Source organism: Tachypleus tridentatus, chromosome 13 (assembly GCF_004210375.1).
Source record: "Tachypleus tridentatus isolate NWPU-2018 chromosome 13, ASM421037v1, whole genome shotgun sequence".
Classification (NCBI taxonomy): domain Eukaryota; kingdom Metazoa; phylum Arthropoda; class Merostomata; order Xiphosura; family Limulidae; genus Tachypleus; species Tachypleus tridentatus.
Window position 1 is genome coordinate 246,879,132 of NC_134837.1, and position 22,223 is coordinate 246,901,354.

Genomic DNA, 22,223 nt, shown 5'->3' on the forward strand with positions numbered 1-22,223 from the left:
CTGTTCTATCGTAATAATCTAACATATTGTCTCCAACTGCTGAGCTGTTGATCATTGTGTTCAGGTCTACTGAAAGAGTATCTTTCTTTTTGTCATCTGAGCTTCAATATTCAATTACGTTGCCTTTTAATTTCTTCGTAGCCTTTAATTTACTGAAGCACAGATTTACTAAACAGTGCACAATCCGCGCTTTTCAGCAATGGTCATTATTAAATTTGAACAACATGACGTTTCTTTATGTATAAAGTAAATCTAGATAAAATGTTAAACTAAGAAACAATGAAGAAATACACACTAGTAGAGATAATATTTCTTAGCCAGTTAACTTAAATACCGCCAGCCTCATGAATTTCTCTCTGCAGCATATACAATGTTTTGTATATGAATTAAAAATGTGTGGAACAACAAGAAATATGATGTTTGTCAGTTTAATAATGTATCATTAGAGTTGTAATTTAGTAATCCCTGAGAGTTTACTCTAAAGTAATAAAAATGACAAACTCTAGTTTAACTATATGTACACTAATTTCAACAAGATTAAACCAATGAGTGTTACGTCGTCAAACGGAAATCATTAATATTGCCAACAACTAACACAGCTCTGTGAACAACTTGGTGTTATAGTTTACTCTCTTGTTCTTGTGTATTTTTTACATTGCTTCCAAGCATGCAAATCTCTACCCTGACAGTTTAAGTTATTGTATTGAGAGTCGCATAAGCATCAGCTAATATGATAAAATAATTATTTGGAACGTATATAATTTCATCAGAATGAACTTATTCCGGAAGATTTTCATAATAATCTGCTGCAGATACAAACTACTTTTTACTTCCTTAAATTGTTCTCATCAGGTCAATTTTTACTGGGCTCCATACACTTTGTAGTGCATAAATATTACTATTCTGTGTTAAATCACTATTATGATTACTAGATGTGTTAATACAGTTTAGCTATGATGCAGTAAATACCCTGGTTTCTATGTAATTAATTATCATGTAACATATTAAGTATTTGTGTTTTAAAAAACAGTGTACCAACAATTTCATGGTTGTCATGATTCAAAAACTGATTATATTACAGTATATACAGCACAAATCTGTGAATCTGAGGCTTATCGCATATCAGAATACCTACAGTATCCAGCCAGTTTTGTTGAATCTTCTCTTTCAATTCCTTCCATAGATAATGGCCAAGGGACTGAAAGCAAATGGGGGCATTGCATAGATTGACTGTCCTTCCATGTATCTTAACCAATAGAGCCAAATTTCATCGTTGAATTTTTGTAAAGTTGTGTTCTAGTTTGCAATTGTTTTTTTAGCCAAACAATTGCCAGTTACAGTATCATAGTAATAACTACGAATGTTGCTTATATTCACTGAAAAACTCTAATAACCATGTAATGGATTTTTGGCCCACTAGAATGGATTCTAGATAAACATGTGGATCTGCCACAGTTATATCTTGTTATACTTAGACAATGTAATTTCTTTATATTTCCCAAATAAGCAACCAAAATGTTCACTGTTTCAGTGTTGAGAGGTTTAAGGTAATGTTGATAGATAGCTCTTCTCCATAGACTAAAATATTAATAATAGTCTTTAATCAACGCGATCATGTTTCTCAGTAGACAATAATTACCTCAAACACATTAATGAATGATGTACTCAATGGAAGACGGCAACACGCATCTATTACACCTTGTCATCATAAGGTGCCGAAACTAAGGTGAAACATTCATATTATCAGTTCTTTTCTGCTTACGATGAGACACATTTTACAATTATCTATGCACTTCTTCTTCATAGTTTCATTACTTGCATTCAAATTATTGAATACAAGTAAATAAATAGCATACAAATGCAGAGACAGCACAGATAAATGACCCGTATTGTATTTTGTGTTTATTGGGTGAGTAGTTTAATTATTTTAGAAAGAAGTGCTCAAAAACTACTGCTTTAGATTGCTATGGCACCATTTTGTTGCTATCGTATATACTTGATCTTTATTTACCCTATCCTCCATATAGTTTATTTATGTTGTACTTATTCCTATAAGGAAACGACAGATACTAATGCAAACGTAACAACTTGCTGTTTATTGTTATAATCAATAACAGGTAGGTTTAGAGCTAGGTTTTATTTTTCAATGCCAGCATATAACAATTTTCCTTCACTTCTCATTGTTCATTCATTTTCTCTCGCATAATCTGGTCGTCTACTTTCTTTAAACTCCTGTCTTTTATACTTCTTTTTTCAAACCCACGCCAAACAGGTCCCTTTTTGTTTGCATATGGCACCTATTTTCCCTTATATTGGTTCTCAATATCTCACAGTCATAGAGGGTCCGGTAATCTCCACCTTGATTGAAAAAGAAAGGTAGTTACTCACTTCAGTCATTTGTTAATAAATTACTGTGTTGTAATTCTCTAATTTCTAACAAGCTGACGAAAAGTCGATCGTTTTCTCAGTTCTTTCAGCTCTAACCAGTGTTTGTTACATCTAATTTCATAACAACTACTGACCATCAATAGGCTGGCAGTTGAATTGTGCTAACTTTGGCACATCTATCCTCAGTTCTGGAATGCACTTCATTCCAAACAGGATTCACCTTCAACTGTGTTGCTTTCTTGTATCATTGCCAATTATACTGCTGAAGTACTTTTACAATGCCGCTACAGGTGCAACTATGTTACCAAGGAGCAGTGATTTGTTACCCATAAATATGGGAGACAAAGTAAAAATGTAAAAATGCACACCCCAGAATTGGTGGATAGATATAAAGATTATCGGATGACTGGATAGATAGCGTGTAATTCCATGTTGCAAGACTTTTATGAAATATGACACACTAAATGACATTTAAATCTAAATAAATCAAAAATTATATTTGTTTCTGTCTATTTTACTGCTGCATGCAATTTGTCATATTAAAAACAAAACCTAAGTGTCACAAAGTATTATATTATAGTTTTCGAGCACAAAACAAAGAGATAATAGTACAACTCAATAAAGTTTTATGAAGACTTTACTTTGATTTTTCTGCCGGTCTAAGAAAGATCTAATCTTTACTGACAGAAGTACTGAAGTGACCAGAATGATGTGTAGAGGAGCTGAAATGAGACTGAACTAAATATTATAATGATTTAAAGTTAATATATAAAATAACGATAGAATGTATCCACAGCGTTCAGCACCAAATCAAAGTGTGTGAACAATGCCTGAACTACTCTTCTACTTCTATGGGTGAACTAGACCTGTAACTCAAGAAAGTCGACTTCTAGCTTGACAATGTCACACGAGACAATAATAACAAAACACAAATACCTAAAGGTAACAGAAAAAAAAACGTTTCCGTTCTTTTTACTAATTTCATCAAATATTATAGAATGAAAAAAGTTTACAACGAAATTTCATACTAATAATTCATTAAGGTTGTATTAAAGATTTTAAGATAAAACAACCTTAATGGTATTTAAATGATAGCCTATAAACTATCATCACGATAATGTCACATTCTTAAAGTATCGGTTTAAGATAGTCAAAAAATTACTTTTACGGGTAACTATTAGAGAAATATAATTATTTGTTAATCATAAGGGACGTAGTATATAAATTTATGGAAAAAAAACATGTTAAATATCGAATAATATTAATCAAGCAATGTTTTAGTGGTTTGTAAATTAAACTGTACGATTTTTTTAATAATGAAACAGGTTTGAGCAAAATACACTGCAGACATCATCAATTTCAGTTTTTGTTAATTAAACAAATCAAAAGTCTGAGCAATGATAGAAGTATTATATCGATGTATCTCTAGACTATTCATTTACCTATGTCACAAGTATGATACTTTTTGTTAGTACAAAAGAAAGTACAATTTCAGAGTATCAAGCAAAGAAAATGTGCCATTTTAATTATTTTCTTGCATAACTTTGGCCTCAAGTTTAGAAACTCTATTTAAATGTTTTCAAAGGAACTGGAATGAGGAAATAATTTTGAAGTAGAATATTAAATGAGAAACCTTAGGTAGTTTTTTTGTGTGTGCATAAATCGTATTTTTTTGAATGATTACATTTCTTTGAATGTATACAGAACACAATAATAATGTCATCAGACAAGAACGAAACCAAGATATCACAGCGAATAAGTTTACATGTATAAAAGTGCTTAGTCAGTCTTCACTTTTCAAAAGTAATCCTATAAAGAGTTCCAGTTTTTAGCATTCCTAAATTCTGAAACATGTTTCCTATCTTCAGTCGTTACTTGCTTGTTCAAGAAAAAAGTAATAGAGGGGGAATATTAAATAGCTATTCATACAGTTTAGGTTAAGTCATCATTGTTTTCAAAACTCTGTAGACCTTTAACATATCTTTTGTTATGTTAACTATACCTTTCCGGCCTTTCGAATTTACGTTTAAGTAATCAACTAAGTAATGGTCCGTTTTTTTTATGCGTAAATCTACTAAATTTTATAAAGCTAGTTCAACTTAACTTGTATATTTTGTAGTATAACATGAATTATATTTATGAATATCCCGGAAACACTGAGAAAGTGTTTCTTTTTTTAAACTCAAATTTTCAGAAATCACACCCATGTAATGTTATGTCTGATGTGTGAAACACTAGTGGAAGTACAATCAGTTTCATAAGTTTTTATACACTCTTCAAAAAAAGAAACGCAAAAGGCAAAATATGCGACAAATTGTTAACAAGTTTATTCCGGGTAGTTCTGTATGACATGTGTGAAACTTTGCACATTCACTGCTGAACATCAAAAGTCTGCAAAGGCGAAGTCCACGTTCACTAGGTGAAGTTTAACGTCACTCAACGTCAATAACGAGTATGCTCCTGTGAGCGATGAGATGACGAAAACACATCCTGTGGAATGGCTGTTCACTCAGCCTGCAAAGCTGCTGTAATCTGAGGTAGAGTCTGCGGTTGAGGTTGTCGCCGTCGCAGACGTCGGTCCAACTCGTCCCAAAGATGTTCGATGGGGTTTAAATCTGATGATCTGGAGGGCCAAGGAAGAACGTTGATGTTGTGGTGTCTCAAGAAGACAGTGGTGAGTCGGGCTGTGTGAGGACGGGCGTTATAATGTTGAAAATTTCTTATTTTTCTGACACCTCTTGCTTAAAACTCATAATGTCAAAAGGATCGATAGGCCCCGCTTTTGCGGTCCGTATTCGTACTGAAAATCAAAATCAAGCAAGCATTTGCCTTTTTGCTCTACGCGAGGTTTCTGTCCTCGCTGAGCTCGCCTTAGGACACCTGCGTTAAGCTTAAAGTATTAAGCTTTTAATACTTTATTAAAACTGGTGCTTGACGATATTGCTGGGTGAGGATGACGCCTCTGAGTGGACGTCCAGGTCGGATTCCTGCATCTTGTAGACGGTTGCGTACGGTCTGATCGAAAATCCTACGCAGCCCTGGTATGGTTGAGGCAGTAGATGGCGCAGTGGTGGTCCTATCCCGAAAGTGACGTAACCGGATGTAGCGATCTTGTGCGGGCGTGGTCATATGAGGTCTACCAGATCGTGGATGGTCACGAGTTGATCCATGTTGTTGGTGACGATTCCATAGCCTCGTGATGGTGCTTGGGTGGACATTCATAGCTCCGGCAACATCTGATCGAGATTCGCCTGCTTCCAAGCGACCAATGGCGTTGTTCGGTTGTGCTTCAGTCAGTATTGGCGTAACTGTATTGCGTGTCGGTGGCTTAACACTCAGCTATGGAAACCGAGAACCCGTCACTTTTATAGGGATTTTGCACTTGTAGAACATGTAGATCTCTCAAACAAATATATTGGACACGCATGCGTTTTGGAGAAAAATCCGATGTTTTTCTCTGTTTTTAAGGTGCACAACTTTTATTGTCATTTTGGTGTGACAATCAGTGCCTTAACACGTGTAACATCACATACTCTGAGCTTGTAACGTTATTACATATATTTTTCTTTAAAATAACAAAAATATCCCTTTTGCGTTTCTTGTTTTGAAGAGAATATTTTAAATGTTGCAACGTAGGTAGATGAATGACTGGTAACAGTTGTTTAAAAATGTCTAAGTTTCTTGTTTTGAAGAGTATATTATGTGAACAATTAAAAACTTCTAAAAATTGTTGCTACTTCGTACTAGTATATATATATCTACTGTTATGACGAAATGTTTGTGTTATTTAAGACACCTTGCAACCGAAAGATCAATATCCTATGCAATGTATTTCTATATGTCTTTCAGTTTACTAAGTCAGTTTATTATATTTCATCATTTTCTTCAATTCTTCGATGTTCTTGAAGATAGAGATACTGGAATTAATCTCTCAAATTAAATAACTAGAGTATTAGTGAACTATATTATGGTAAAATACATCCAATTGAATGCGTCATAATGGATCACAGTTAAGATTGCACTATGTAACACAAATTTTGTTCTCGGATAGTATGTGTTATTTCTTAATTGCTTATGCTGTAAAAGTAAAGAAAATGGCCATTATTCTCTTCAAACTTTGCTTTTGTAACCTGGATAATGAAATTCAGAAATTAACCTATTTTGTATGTAAAAACGGACAAATTTGCACATTTTCATTTACTTATGGTCTGAATAAAACAACATAAGAATCAAGATTTACATGTATTTATATTAAAGTTATACAAAAATGTTTAGAAGCGAGTAGTTTTACGAGACTTGCTACTATAATGTAAATCAGTTTCACGTATCAGCCCCCAAATATAGTCTCCCATCATGTTTTTGTTATACGCTTCCAGATCACAAAAGCTCTTATATGCTCTTTGGTCGCGGCGTTCAAAGTCCAGTATATCTTGGTGGAAGCGCTCGCCTTGCTCCTTTGAGTATGCTTCCAAGTTCTTCTTGAATTTATCAAGATTAGCGTCAAGGATATGGACTTTCAGTGACATCCTGCAGTCAATTTTGCTGTAGTTCTTTACCAAATCTCAACCAGTTACACATAATTTTCGGCCTTGTGATTGCCCAAAAACCCCCAAACCACTGCAACAAATCTGGCCCAAGCTTTTTTCCCTTCCTACTGAGCTTCTTGGGGAATCCTGTGTACTCCATAATCTTCTTTATTTGTGGTCCAATAAAGAAACCAGCTTTGACCTTTGGCTCAGACAGCTTAGGGAAGAAGTCGCGAAGGTACTTGAAGGCTGCAGACTCCTTTTCAAGAGCTGTGACAACTTGTTTCATAAGACCCAGTTTTATGTGCAATGGTAGGAATAACACCTTTTGCAGATCCACTAGTGGCTCACACTTGATATTATACCTCCTCACAGAGAACTCGGTGCACTCTGACCAGTGCTTCCAGTTGTAGTGTGCTGCGGTGTCCCTGCTGTCCCAAAGGCAAAGATAACAGAGAAAGTTGGTAAAGCCTCCTTGGAGACCCATCAGGAATGCCACCATTTTGAAGTCTCCGATAACCTCCCAGCCATGCTCATAATACTTCAAGGCTTCTAGCGAGGATACTTATTCCATTTATGGAACAGCACAGCTTTAAGGCTTCTACAGCATTCCAGAAAGTTTTTGAAAAATTCTTGTAAGTTCGAGAAAATTCTCTGTCAGCTACACAGCACTGAATCTACCTGGAATGTTTTGGAAAATGTGTAAATTTGAAAATTGCATTACCCAGGTCACAAAAGCAAAATTTGAAGAGATAAATAGGCATAAGCATTTGGAAAATAACACTTGTAAAAAGTTTGTAACATGGTGTTATAAAACAAATGAAAACATTTCAGATTAAAGAAGAAGTATTTGCAATAAAGGCAACTAGTTTTCACTAGAGATTTATGTATTCCATTCCATAATAGTTTTAATTTAATCTGTACAATTTCTTAATAACTTATCCTGTAGAACGTGTAATAAACTGGAATTTCTCTTTAATTATAGATCATTTGATTATAAATTTAAACAGTATCGTTTTCAGCAATATTATTGATAATACTTAATTAGAAACAACAATAATGCTTTCTGACAAAATGTATATGAAAATTCAGAAATTATTACTGTAAAATAACCTCTCTTTCTCTATTTTTTTTTTCATTGGTACGTTACTTAAACGTAAACATAGGTGCTTAACCTCGATACACGTCATTATTAAATGTGGTAATGACCGTATAACGTGCTTTACTTGTATTTTTCTGATTTCTCTTTCCGTTCTTCTTGTTGCAGAAATGTTAATCTGAGAATATTAAGTTTTATTGTGCTGTATATATAAGCTTGGGGCAGTTATAAGGAACATTTTGGTAGAATGCAAATTTCAAAACAAAAGATTAACGTTACACGTAATAATATGGTTTTGCTTTTATGCTTCTGTCCTCTTGAGAGCAGCTCACTGTCTTCCAGTTGCATAGTGGAAACTAGGAATGGTAGTTTTAAATGAAAGTAATGTGAGCGTGAGCAGTCTAAAATGTGGGATTTTACAATGTGGGAAAATGTAGGAGAAATAGAATAACGGAATGATTGTCACAAAACACTTTACTCAGTACAGAAACAGCTTGAAACAAAGAGACAGATATAGTGTATATGACAGTGAAATGCCTTTCATTTCAACAATATGAGACAAAGAAAAGTGTATTATGTATTGTCTGTATTGAAGAGGTCTCAGTGTGTCTTAAAAACAAATGTGACTTGGTTGCAAAAAATACCATTGCCTATTTCTAAACAACATATTTTACGTTAAGTGGGTCTTCCCAAGAAACTTTATGTTACACAGTCGGTTATGACCTAGCTACGTGAGTAACTAGGACGATAAAAACTTGATCGTTTTCTCTACCAAGTTTCTCTTTAAAGAATGTATGAATTAAAGAACAAATAAAGGGTATAAAACAAATAATATGTTCTTTGATAGATCGTTTAAGCAGAGTATTCATGATGAAACTTTGTAGAATGGACGGCAACTGCCTGTTGTGGAGACACAAGTGTAAAGGACGACGTTTCGAAAGTCTTAAATAGTATGTTTACCACAGGTTTAAGAAGGTTGAAATTCTAATTCTAGGACGATAGGAAATTTTCAGTAATGGATATTGTATAATGTCAATTTAAAACAAATTTAAAATTAAATGCTTTTATATTCAGAAATAAAACACAAATTAGATACATACATATGTATTATTTTTGCCAGCAACAAAGATGAAATAAAAGACGGTAGTTCTTTGTAAAATAAAATATTTATACGAGTGACATTATTGATTTATTTTCATCATAATATGAGATTAACGTCATTTAACATAATTTTTTTAAACAAAATGAGACTTATTGGTCTATCTCGCCCATGTTAATTATGTTGCGTTCATAAAAGATACATACGATGTGACACATGTATATGATAAATAGTGAAATTTTTCTTAACTAATACAAATATTATTTTAGGTATAGATCATGCTTCTGATTTACAAAATATAGATAAAAATATTTGTTTACTTTCTTACAGCATTATTTCAATGTTGAATGTAAAATACTAGTTTGGTAAATATTCTAGTGATCGGATTTTACCTTTGTTAAAGAATTAATCAGTTTCTGAAGCAATTTTGCTTTTTTGATAATCATTTTGCAAGAATACTTCCTTGTAAATTTTGAAATTGAGAATGAGATCTTAAACAATGATAAAAGCAAAGAAACGATGTACAGAGAAGTATATCGATCTTGTTTTGTTTTTCATCAAGGGATCACACACTTATACAGAAAGATGTGGAAGACATCACTGACAACAGAGACTCGAGAGAGCCAGATGTTATACCAGCAATTGCAATTAACCCACACGGTAATGTTCTGATGTAGATTTTTTTATTTATACTAAAATGAATTAACCCGAAGTATGTGACATTCGATATCACAAAATATGCTTAAAAATAAGTTAAAGAAAAATTAGAAGTACATATGCGGATACTTTCACAACTACTGCTAAGAAACCAAATATACAAAGATTGAGCAGGTCTCAAAAAGAAGCAAGAGCAAGACCACTGCAACAACAGACAGTACCATATCCGTGATGACGAGAAAACCCATTTGTAGAGAAAATTATGTATTTCAAAACGGCCGTTTTTAAATATATAAAATACAATACCATATACTAAAAACCTTCTAGTCTGAGAAACGTCAGCTATTTCATCCTTGATTAAGAGAAACCTGAAGATGACCTAGGAAGGTCGAAACGTTGTTCTCTCCTTATCAGTAAAAGCGTTAATACCCATATCAGATGTTCTTAGATATATCAACTATTTCAATTGACTCTGTAGAGATAATAATAAAAAAAGGAATAAACAGGTTGTTTATTAACTCATTACTCCCAAGTCTTAACCATCTGTTACTTACTGTACAAAGTCAAAATTGATCATTAAAGGTGTAAAAGTAACTTATAACTTGTTTTTATTTTTACTCTCTATTTATTTTGAGTCAGAGATCAATAAAAGTATTTAAACTATATAAAAAGGCGAGGGAAGAATGACGTGTTAATATAGCATTTTGATTATTGTAATATTCTAAACAATTTAGACTTGTTATTTCTAAAAATCAAAATTTAAAACGTCTAGAAGTTTATTCAGAATTGAATTAAGAAGAATATTATGTTTAACATGATTTACTGAAACTGAAATTTGTGTATTGTAAAAAAAAACACATTATTCCGATTTTACTGATATTCTTTGAAATAGTTTAACAAATATCATTTTAATGTAATTAGCTAAAAAATATAACTTATATTGTTTGTTTTTTATATTTGCTAAAGTTTATATTTTATTAGCCTATGTGGAATATAATTCTTTCAAAATCATTCTTGTATTTTGATTTTATGGTTTGGTCTGAGTTACACAGTGATTCTTAAACGAAAAAGAAAAAAAAAAGTATGATTATGCCAAAGAGAGGAAATTTAACGTATAAATTAATCTGCTACATACTTTTTCAAATATTCTGTTAGGTAAGGCAGAAGTACTTGAAATGAAAGGTATTCCTTCACGTCTTTTACACAAAGTCGATCGATGTCCTGAAGATAATATTTTGGCCAATTCACAGTCGCACATCATCGTTTCCACTGAAAATACAACGGTATTCTAAAATGAGTTACCAAAACGTCGATATTATATTACATATTTAAATATAGCATTAATGCAATTATTATTTCTTTTTTATGATTATTTAGAATATAAACACAATTATTACCTTATCAGAACGTGACTAATACAGGATTGGACTAATTTTTGTTGCGAAAATAGACTGGACTTGATGTTGAAGCGTTAAGATTTCTATTAACATCCAGATTATTTGCAACTTCCGAGTCGAAATACTGTAAACATGTTTCTGATGCGAAGTATTGGTAATTTTATTATATATTTGAAAAGGAATGATAATTGTTTGTTAAGACACCTTTAATATTCTTATCATTTTTTTGGTTATGAGTCAGTATAAATAATTTTAAGATACAATTATCAAATTCATGGGTTACACATAAACAATAGGTGTTTTCTACACAAATAGATAAAATGGTCATAAAATTAATAATTTTTGGGGATGTGTTACATCTCTGATTACACTAGTTGATTAATATATTAAAATCCACATCTAATATCGATTTAACCAACTTTTCTATAAGACTTAACATGGTATTGTATACATAATACGCCAAGATGTATCGTGTTTGATTGTAGGTCATTGATTTCAACAGTTATCGCATTTTATGTATCACATTAACTGTTATCCTGACACAGAATAATCAAGATCTGGTTAGAACGCTGGACTGTAAATCCTTGGGTCCATGTTTCGCATTATTTTGCCATATAATTGCTTTACACTCTACTGTAGCAATTAGCTATGCTTAAGAGTAAGAGATAGGTTCTGTTAATCAGGTCAATTTTCGCGTCTATTATTTTGAAAATAGACACATCTTAGCACAGAAAGCTTCTGTCTAGCTTTGCTAGAATTTCCAAAATATAATGAATATAATAATAGTAGGATTGATAGTCTGATTAATAAAGCTTCACTGACTTTCAAGATCTTTGAGCCATTATCTGGTAATTACAGCATGATAAATTTCCATTGTTGAATCACAGAAGTGCTTTTGTTTATCAGGACGGACATGACTTATTGCAAGATCGAGATGTGGGTACACTGAGGTTGAGGTTTTTCCTTCTAAATGAATAGAAGTAGCTAGACCCTATGATTCGAGCATTTTCCGTATCTTTATACTATTTATGTGTCAATGTTGTCAAAATAATTTAGGTAGTTATAGAAATCGTTAGTTTTCGGACCCCCGCTAGTACAGCGGTATGTCTCCGGATTTACAACTCTAAAATCAGCGGTTCGATTCCCCTCGGTGTGCTGAGCAGATCCCTCCCGATGTGGCTTTGCTATACGAAAAACACACACCTTAGTTTTTGTCAATACTTTAAATATGCTGCTACAATAAAAATGGCGTAACGGCGCAGTCATTCTGCATCACACGCTGACTATCACAATACATAATATTATCAAGTATTCACAGCTTTTCATATTCCATAATACCATTAAAGTTCACAAGCTCACAGTTTATCATAATCTATTATATCACCGTGCAGCGACAACTTATCAAAGTTTATAATAACATCAAACACCCGTTGTTTATTATAGTCCGTAATACCGGAAAAAACTTACATTCTGTCAAAGTTTTTAATATTCACACGTACACAGTCTATCATGTTCCATAATACTAACTTGTTATCCTATTCTATTAAAATTCCTAATAGGTATTGTAAGCATCAGTGAAGCCGTTTTTGTTTTTTTCCTTCTGTAATTAGTGATTTTCAAGTCTCACTGTCTGCTATCACGTTAGAAGGTTTGTAATATCTTTGCGGGATAAGGTTAAAATAACTAATGAACTGGGACACGTTAACGTCTGTTTCACTTTAAAATCCTACTTAATTTTTTTCTTCTGCTTGGCATTGGTAGAAAGCAGCTACAGAGTTTACTTCTAATAGGCGTATTTCCCTTTGATTCCCACTGTTGTCAGACTCTATTAGTATATTTCTTGGGAAACTGCACAATACCTTAACATATGCAATGCATTTTTAAAAATTAATAACAATATTTGTTCTTTCCGATTATATAGCAGTCTGTCCAAAAAAAATGAATACATTTCAGCATTTTTAGGGGTCAAGGAAATACCTTACACATGAGTACCATATTCAAGATACTCAAGTAAATCACGTATTCATAAAATATGCGTGCAATGTATAAGAAGTTAATGCATACATCTGTAGGCTTAAAGAAGTTACAAATGTAAACCTCTAAGCATGCAGTATTCGTTATTTTCAATTCTTTTATGTTATACTAAAGAAGAAATCTGTCTCATTTTACTTGATTTCAGTTTAAACCGTAAATAGCCTTGTAATGAAAAAATGTATATAATACTGACTAGTCAATACACTAACGCTTAACATCGTCCAGTTTACTATCATGTCGTTTGTTACATACGATTTCCGTAATATACAGTACTTTTCCATTAGAAACAGACTTCGACTACCATCGAATCTTCACCAATAAAATCCTTAATATTCTTAACAGGACAGTAGGAAACCTCTGTTATAAGGAAAATATTATTAAGAAAAAAAACCTTTAAAGTTATATTTTATTAGAGGAATTAGAGAGTGTGTGGGTGTGTTGTTTTTTTATAGCAAAGCCACATCAGGCTCTCTAATGAGTCCACCGAGAAATTAGACCTTAATGATACATTTTGAACATGCTCACAGTCACGAAACGTTTGATACTTTGTTTTATAATTTTAGATCTAAGATATAAATGTTTTCACAGTAAATATTTTTATCAATAAAAATAATTTGAAAACGATCAATTACGTATATAGAGTACGGCGTATTTACATAAATATCCTGTGATCAATATGCATATTTTAATCTCCCTTTCAGGATGTTAATGACATATAGGAGTTACGTATTCAACGCAATAACTTACAGTATTATTGTAGACTAGTAACGTACAGTTTTGTCACAGGAACAAAACAAAGTATTGATAAATAAATAAAAGTGCAATTTTTTTAGCTACTTACTAAGGGTCAACTACTTACTTTGAATTGCTTAGGAATTAATTTTAATCAAAGTAAATTATTTACGTAAAACATTCTAACCAACTTCATTAAATTAGCATTTACAATCAAAAGAGAACTTGAACCTATTGTTCAACGAATACAATTTGCAATATAAATAAAAATGTAATACTAATCAGACATCAAACCAATTAAATATGAATTTGTTTCTATTATCTAATAGAAAGACTTTTTATAATACTTCAACTATATTTCGTGAAATATTGTAGTAAGGCTTAACATTTTCAATATTTTAAACTAAAAAAAACACTTAATTAAAGAAATATTAATTAATTTGGTACACAGTTGTTGTTTTTTCATACATGTAAGTGTCAATACTTCTTAGTAATAAAGCTGCTGAAATATTGATTCAATAGCTACAAACGCATTGCGAAGTCATTATAAATTACAGGTGTATTTTCATTGCTAATTTCCCACTGTTTATTTAACAATTACTTCTGTACATGACTGTGTTTCTTTCGTGAATGTCACTAAATAATGCCTAAATATTACGGCTATAATTCTATTTTTATCCGTTTATCATTAATATTTAATATATATATATATAAATGGAACAATTGTAATATATATTCTATTCCTTTGAGAATTGCTTTGCATGTGTTATACAGATATACGTACTTTTATTTTAGTAATTTCACAAAAAATATTTATACTTTGAGCTGTAGTAGTATATATAATATTACCTTTTTTGTATAACTTTTGGTACATGCTGTATTCCTTATTTATGTAAAAAATATGGTAGAGATAATGATGTTATGGTGATTTATAAGCTTTTAATATACAAATTCATGAATGGCTTCAAACAAGCTCATATTTTACTAATAAACATTTTGTAACTGCAGTTTTTTTGATCTTTGAAAGATTAATATGACACATGGTATTATTTTTGTTAGGTCGACCATGATGTATCTTACGCTGAACTGTATTTACCCAAACCTCAGGCTTTGCAACAGGTAAGAATATAGTACCTGCTAACAGAATACACTTACACTATTTGTTTAATAAACAAAACTAACATCTTACAATGAAATTTTTGCAAAACGATGAATAAGATAGCACTAAAGCATTAATTGGCATAATGGAGAGACAATCTCTACTCTAACCTATTGAAATAATCGACATGTATTTAATGGGAATCAATATCAATGACTTGGGATTTACTGGGATTTAAGACTTTATTTTCTTTTTTACTCTGAACAGGTTCCGTGAATCTCTTTGCTACAATAATAAAGTTTCTTGGGTACGAAGAGAAATATATTCATTTCACTGTCACGTGATTATTTTCTGTTTCTTGCAAACATCATCTGAGGAATTTCATATAACCATAATAGATATAATATGCATCTTGAATAATATAGTGTATAATATGTCATGATATTTATATACAGTCAGAGTTTATTTGTATTTTGGTATCTCTGAAAGGATGGAACTGTTTTAACAACACATTTGGTGAATTTCAGTTCTCATTTTGTTTCAAAAGAAATAATTAAATAGGCGAAATAAACTAACAGAAGTACATAAACTATTTATTGTTTCATTAATACTTTAAATTATATGTAATTGATTAATCTTTAAATGCTTTCCAGCTAAAAAGAGTCTCAAACTATGAAAGAAAACCAACATCTACTTCGGTGTGAGAAAGAAATAGTTTTACCAAAGGTTTGCTCTATTGAAACGCTTTAACCATAGCTTTTGTTCGTCGCATCAAAATGGTTGAAACCTAAATACAACAGAACATCGCGTTACGCTCTGTTAAATTCATATACAGCTAGAAGGAGGACACGAGAGAACAAAACTTGTCTTCACATAAACACTTCGTTAAGAACCAGCAAACTTATGTAGCTGACATATTAAACTATCCTGACTAAATCAATTTAAAGGTAAAAAAAAATATTTCGTTTATAATATATTTCACATACTTGTAAGCTTTTCGATGATTTTGTATTTTCATTTGAAATAAAAATTGTCATTGTTACCGACTCAAAAAGTAATATCAAATATTATATATATTTTATAATACAGGTATTTACATCAAGTTATATCATTAAGCACAATACACAACTTTCACAATGTTATTAATACTTTTCTTTAGAGAACGTGATCAAAGTATTTACTGTTTTGTGACATTCCTGACAATTATTTATTCTTCAACGGAAAATAAAATAAACTCTATAAGTCTACTAATATAAATCTCTTTCTTCAAAATGCAACCATTCATTCTAACAAAAACAGTTTAATGATATATAAGAAGGTCAGGTGGATAGGGCCCTCAACTCGTAATCTGAAGGTCACGGGTTCGAATCCCCATCACACCAAATATGCTCGCCCTTTCAGCCGTAGGGGTGTTATAAAGTGTCGGTTAGTCCTACTATTCGTTGATCAAAGAACACCCCAAGAGTTGGCAGTGGTTGGTGATGACTAGCTGTCTTTCTTCTAGTCTTACGCTGCTAAATTAGGGACGGCTAGCGTAAACAACCCTCGTGTAGCTTTGCGCAAAAATTCACAAAAAAAAACACAAACAAAACAAAACAAAACATGAGAGTAGTAACGGAAAAGTAGAGTAATATACCATCATACCATGAGTTACATACTGAATAAGTAATTATGGATTGTGTGCACAAAAAATATTAACTATGTTTTTTACAAAAGACGATATCCCTATCTATTTATCTCTCGGTCCAGCCATACAGCATTCTATAATATACTCTTCAAAAAAAAAAGAAACGCAAAAGGCAAAATTTGAGACAAATTGTTAACAAGTTTATCCCGGGTAGTTCTGTATGACATGTGTGAAACTTTGCACATTTACTGCTGAACATCCAAAGTCTGCAAAGGCGAAGTCCACGCTCACTAGGTGAAGTTTAACGCCACTCAACGTCAATAATGAGTATGCCCCCCCCGTGAGCATCAATAACTGCTTGGCATCTCCTGCTCATGGAAGCGATGAGATGACGAATCACATCCTGTGGAATGGCTGTCCACTCAGCCTTCAAAGCTGCTGCAAGCTGAGATAGAATCTGCGGTTGAGGTTGTCGACGTCGCAAACGTCGGTCCAACTCGTCCCAAAGATGTTCGATGGGGTTCAAATCTGGTGATCTGGAGGGCGAGGGAAGAACGTTGATGTTGTGGTGTCTCAAGAAGACAGTGGTGAGTCGGGCTGTGTGAGGACGGGCGTTGTCATGTTGAAAAACGTCGTTGACGTTCAACATGATGGGTTGCACATGGGGCCTAAGATTCTCGTCGACGTATCGTTGAGCCGTAGGATTCCCTCGAATGTGCAAAAGGTCTGTTCTGGCATTGTAAACGATGACAGCCCACATCATGACGCTGCCACCACCATATCTGTCAACATCCTGCACACAGTTTGCTGCAAAACGTTTACCTCGGCGACGGTAAACACGGGTCCTTCCATCCTGCTTACGAAGCATAAAACGTGATTCATCGCTGAACCAAACATGTCTCCATCGTCGATGAAGCCATACCCGATGTGCCCGAGTCCACTGAAGCCGTGCTTGACGATGTTGCTGGTTGAGGATGACGCCTCTGATTGGACGTCGAGGTCGGATTCCTGCATCTCGTAGACGGTTGCGTACGGTCTGATCGGAAATCCTACGCAGCCCTGGTATGGTTGAGGCAGTAGATGTCGCAGTGGTGGTCCTATTCCGAAGGTGACGTGACCGGATGTTGCGATCTTATGCGGGCGTGGTCACACGAGGTCTGCCAGATCGTGGACGGTCACGAGTTGATCCACGTTGTTGGTGACGATTCCATAGCCTTGTGATGATGCTTGGATGGACATTCAGAGCTCTGGAAACATCTGATCGAGATGCTTCCAAGCGGCTAATGGCGTTGTTGCAATGTGCTTCAGTCAGTCTTGGCGTAACTGTATTGCGTGTTAGTGGCTTAACAGTGAGCTATGGAAACCGATAACCCGTCACTTTTATAGGGATATTGCACATGTTGCACCTGCAGAACATGCAGATCTCTCAAACAAATTTATTGGACACGCATGCGTTTAGGCGAAATATCCGATGTTTTCCACCGTTTTCAAAGTGCACAACTTCTATTGTCATTTTGGTCTGACAATCAGTGCTTTAACACGTGTAACATCACATACTCTGAGCTTGTAACGTTATTACATACATTTCTCTTTAAAATAACAAAAATATCCCTTTTGCGTTTCTTGTTTTGAAGAGAATATTTTAAATGTTGCAACGTAGGTAGATGAATGACCGGTAACAGTTGTTTAAAAATGTCTAAGGTTTTTTTTTTACGGAAGAGTAGATCATATTGCAATAATATCGTGAACGTATTTGACATTTTTTGTGATATTGAATAAAACTATCGTAAAGTAACTATGGTCATCGAATTTCTAAGCAACAATTTAATTGAAAGGATTAGTTTATCATATTGGAAATAGAGTTCTACCAACTACAACATACGGTTAAACTTGCAAAATAAAAAGGTGAGATAATAAAATGTGAACGGCTTTAACAGAAGTATCGAGATAAAAGGAAGATATTCATAATCGAAACTCAGTGTAAAAAATTCCTTTTATAATCTTTCATTTGTTAAGTCTTCGATTTTTAATATAATTATAGCTTAAAGACGCTTTTTTTAGTTGGTAATATGATATAGTAATATAATATTTAACTGTGGTGTTCCATAATGTAACTTTTTCTTGGATGTTTTACAATCAAAAATAAAAACACTAGTTTCCAGTTTACTGCTACAAGACTAACGCATTTTGATAATGAAGACCATAATATTTTTCAGGTCAAAAAATAGTCTGTTTCACTTTGGACAATAATAAGATCATAAAATATTCAGATTTTATTAAGAGTCGCGAAGCTGTTAATTACTAACCAGATATTTATATTATTTCCTGTACGATTTATTATTAGTAGCTATCATATATGCTGTTTGTTTGTTTTTACTTGTTATCAGGTCAGATAATGTTTACGAAGACTTTTAAGAATCTCTCTGTTGTCAAATTAATTCGATTAAAACGATACAAAATTCCCCTACCGACACAGCGTTATGTCTGTGAGCTAATATTGCTAGAAACCGGGTTTCGATACTCGTGATAGGCAAAGTACAGATAACTCTTTGTGTTTAATTCCAAAACAATAAATCACTCAATCAATCAATGTTAAATGATATCATAAAAGGTAAAAACTGTTGATTTCTCTATCTGTTTGATAATTGTAATGATGCATAAGGCACAAAATAAAACACAATAAAGTTTATAATTTTACTTTACTGATAACTCTTAGCTCTTCCTTTCTTTTAAACATACAAATTGAAATGATCTTATATCTATTCAACATTTATAAAAAAGAAAACATTTTGATCCAAATCCCCATTTTACCATTACATTATAAGCTCTTGGCCTTAATCAACTAAACTATCAGCAAAATTTATTTTTAGAATTTGTAGAATATATCTTAAACTTCAGACCAAGGGAATTTTATCAAGTATGATACTTTTCTTCAAAAAGTAGCGACCAAAGTAATGGAATTAGGAGAGCTGCTTTCTGTTACCCGCTTTCAACATCCAGCTCTTAATATCCTACTACAGTGTTTCACATTATTAATTAAATGATGGTCAATAGCCGCAGAAGTATCTTAAGGACCAAAGTTGAAAGCCACAGTTCAAAGTAGGAACTGGGTATAATTGAAGAAAGGGCTCTTAATATCAGCTTTATTGTAGCTGTTGGAGTACAAATGTCAGCTCAGTTTATGTATTACTGCAGTAGTTACGTCCATTTTGTGTTATTGTATTCCTCCAAGAGAGTTCTAGCGCACTCACTATGACATATAAGACATTTGTGTCTTATACACCACACCATGCGTATTTTGGGCTATAGAAAATTAATAAGTGAATCAATAAGTCTCTCAGATATGTTTAACTAATTTGTTGCATTGATGTAATTAAGAAAAGATTTCCAGTTCTTACCAGTTTGATCTAAATAATGACTGTTAAGTAATAAATAGGACACAAATTCAGTTAATTAATGCTATCCAAAGTATATAAGTTCAACAAAAAGTCAGCATAAGAAAATAAACCCAACAATTACTTTAATGATATTGTAACAAGACTGCAAATAAAACAATTTATATTTCTTACTTTTTGGTTTATGTTGTTATCAGTAATAATAACTTCGTCATTGTTCTTGTGTTACTAATGTTTTAAAACAGACCTAAGCGAGCGATGGCGAACAACTCAAATTGACATTACAAAGGAAGTTGTTCAAAACAAAATACTTAGTCCTTAAATATTCCTCTACGAAGGCAATAACATTTTTGCTTATTTGTTTGTTTAAAATTTCGCGCAAAGCTACTCGAGGTCTATCTGCGCTAGCCGTCCCTAATTTAGCAGTGTAAGACTAGAGGGAAGGCAGCTAGTCATCACCACTCACTAATCTTTTAGTGAGTGTTTAGCTACTCTTTTACCAACGAATAGTGGGATTGACCGTCACATTATAACGCTCACACAGCTTAAAGGGCGAGCATGTTTGGTGTGACCGGAATTCGAACCCGCGACCCTCGGATTACAGTCGAACGCCTTAACCCACCTGGCCATGCCGGGCCTGAGATTTTTGCAAAGGAATTCAAAAACGTACAGCAAGTAATGTGTAGCGTAAAAGTTTATGTTTTTTTTTTAAAAAAAGCGTGCGTTGTATATTAAAAATTTTGATTTATCACGAAAATATATGTAATATATGTAATAATATTCGTAATTTTTTATAAGTTATAGATATCATAAAGAAAGATGTAAAACATAAAATATAAAACCAATTACCTCAAAAATTTATATGTAAGTACGTTACTTTTAAAATCTGAAACTTCAGTATTTTAGTATTCTCAGAGGAGCACCGGGTTGTTTGAATGCCTAATTACTTAATCAAAACTCGAAGTTAGCTTTTAAGTAACTTCTTTTGAAAGGCAAAATGATATAATTTAATTTTTAATCTGTGATTTTAATGTACCTTTGCTTAACATGTCCTCACATTTTATGTTACTTTATTGTTACATAATTTAAAAGTTTTGAAAACACTATTTTTGCTTTTTTCCTAATTACGCAACTTTACGTTATGAAGATGATAAAAAGATTAATGAAAAGTGCTTTCATGCATTTATTTACAAGAAAGATACCATTTATTGAGCAACTCGACTTGAAACAAGATCTTTTTTCAACAATTATAATAAATCACACGTATTAATATAACTGTCATAATTAACTAGGTGTTATTAAATGCTAACCAAGCCAGATTGATGATAAAATAACATTATTCGCTTGAAAGCGGAAAGTTACAAAATCGAATGTTGCACAGTGCGAAACGCAACCAAAATAACCAAAACAAGTGTTACGGTACTGGAAAATCTTGGTTTCTTCTATGATCGTTTGGAAACTGTTCTCAGACTTATAATTTTTTTAATGTCTGGCTTCCTAGAATTCTTAAAAAAAAACAAATTAGTAGACAAAGAATCTTAATATATATTATTCTCATAATCCAGGGAAAGGACGTTCCTTGTATGCATATCGTTTTCCGATCAATAAAATGCAAATAAACTATTTCACTTTTGCGTCCTTACAAAAAGTAGAATTTAACTTTTGTTGATGGAACATTGACCATTTACTTTAGTAAAAAAAGGATCTTGTTTATTTTAAAGCAAAGCTATACAATGGGCTCTCTGCACTCTATTCATCGAGAGAAATCAAACCTCAGATTCTAGCGTTATAAGTATGTAAGTTAAACATTGTTTTAATGAGGGCTCCAAAGAAAAAAGAATCAATGCAAATATTTGACTTAAGTAATAATTCTACAGATAAAATAGCAGGAATATAACTGATATATGTAAATATGTGATATATAGTGAATAATAACTCGTGTAATTGCAATGCTTGGTAAGAAATAATGTATTTATTTTTACATTTACCATTGTATTTTAAAATGAGAGACAATTTAAATAATAATTATTTAACATTTAACACATATTTATACTGCGATTCATTACTATAACTGATATGTAATATTTTGAAATTACTGACGTGACAATTTATTGGATTTTTTTATGAATTAATATACTAAGCCTGAAGTTATGAACTACCGTGGAGAATT

At 32.6% G+C, this 22,223-nt stretch overlaps 1 protein-coding gene across 1 annotated transcript in view; it reads left to right on the forward strand.

Moving 5' to 3' along the window:
• The window catches only part of LOC143237848 (protein turtle-like), a 134,953-nt gene extending 118,982 nt beyond the window's left edge, over positions 1-15,971 (forward strand). The window contains exons 11-14 of the mRNA XM_076477521.1: positions 9,675-9,772; positions 10,925-11,052; positions 14,992-15,051; positions 15,685-15,971. Of these exons, the coding sequence (XP_076333636.1) occupies positions 9,675-9,772; positions 10,925-11,052; positions 14,992-15,051; positions 15,685-15,735 (337 nt within the window). The 3' untranslated portion in view covers positions 15,736-15,971. The remainder of the gene's footprint in view (positions 1-9,674; positions 9,773-10,924; positions 11,053-14,991; positions 15,052-15,684) is intronic.
• The last annotated feature ends 6,252 nt before the right edge of the window (positions 15,972-22,223 follow it).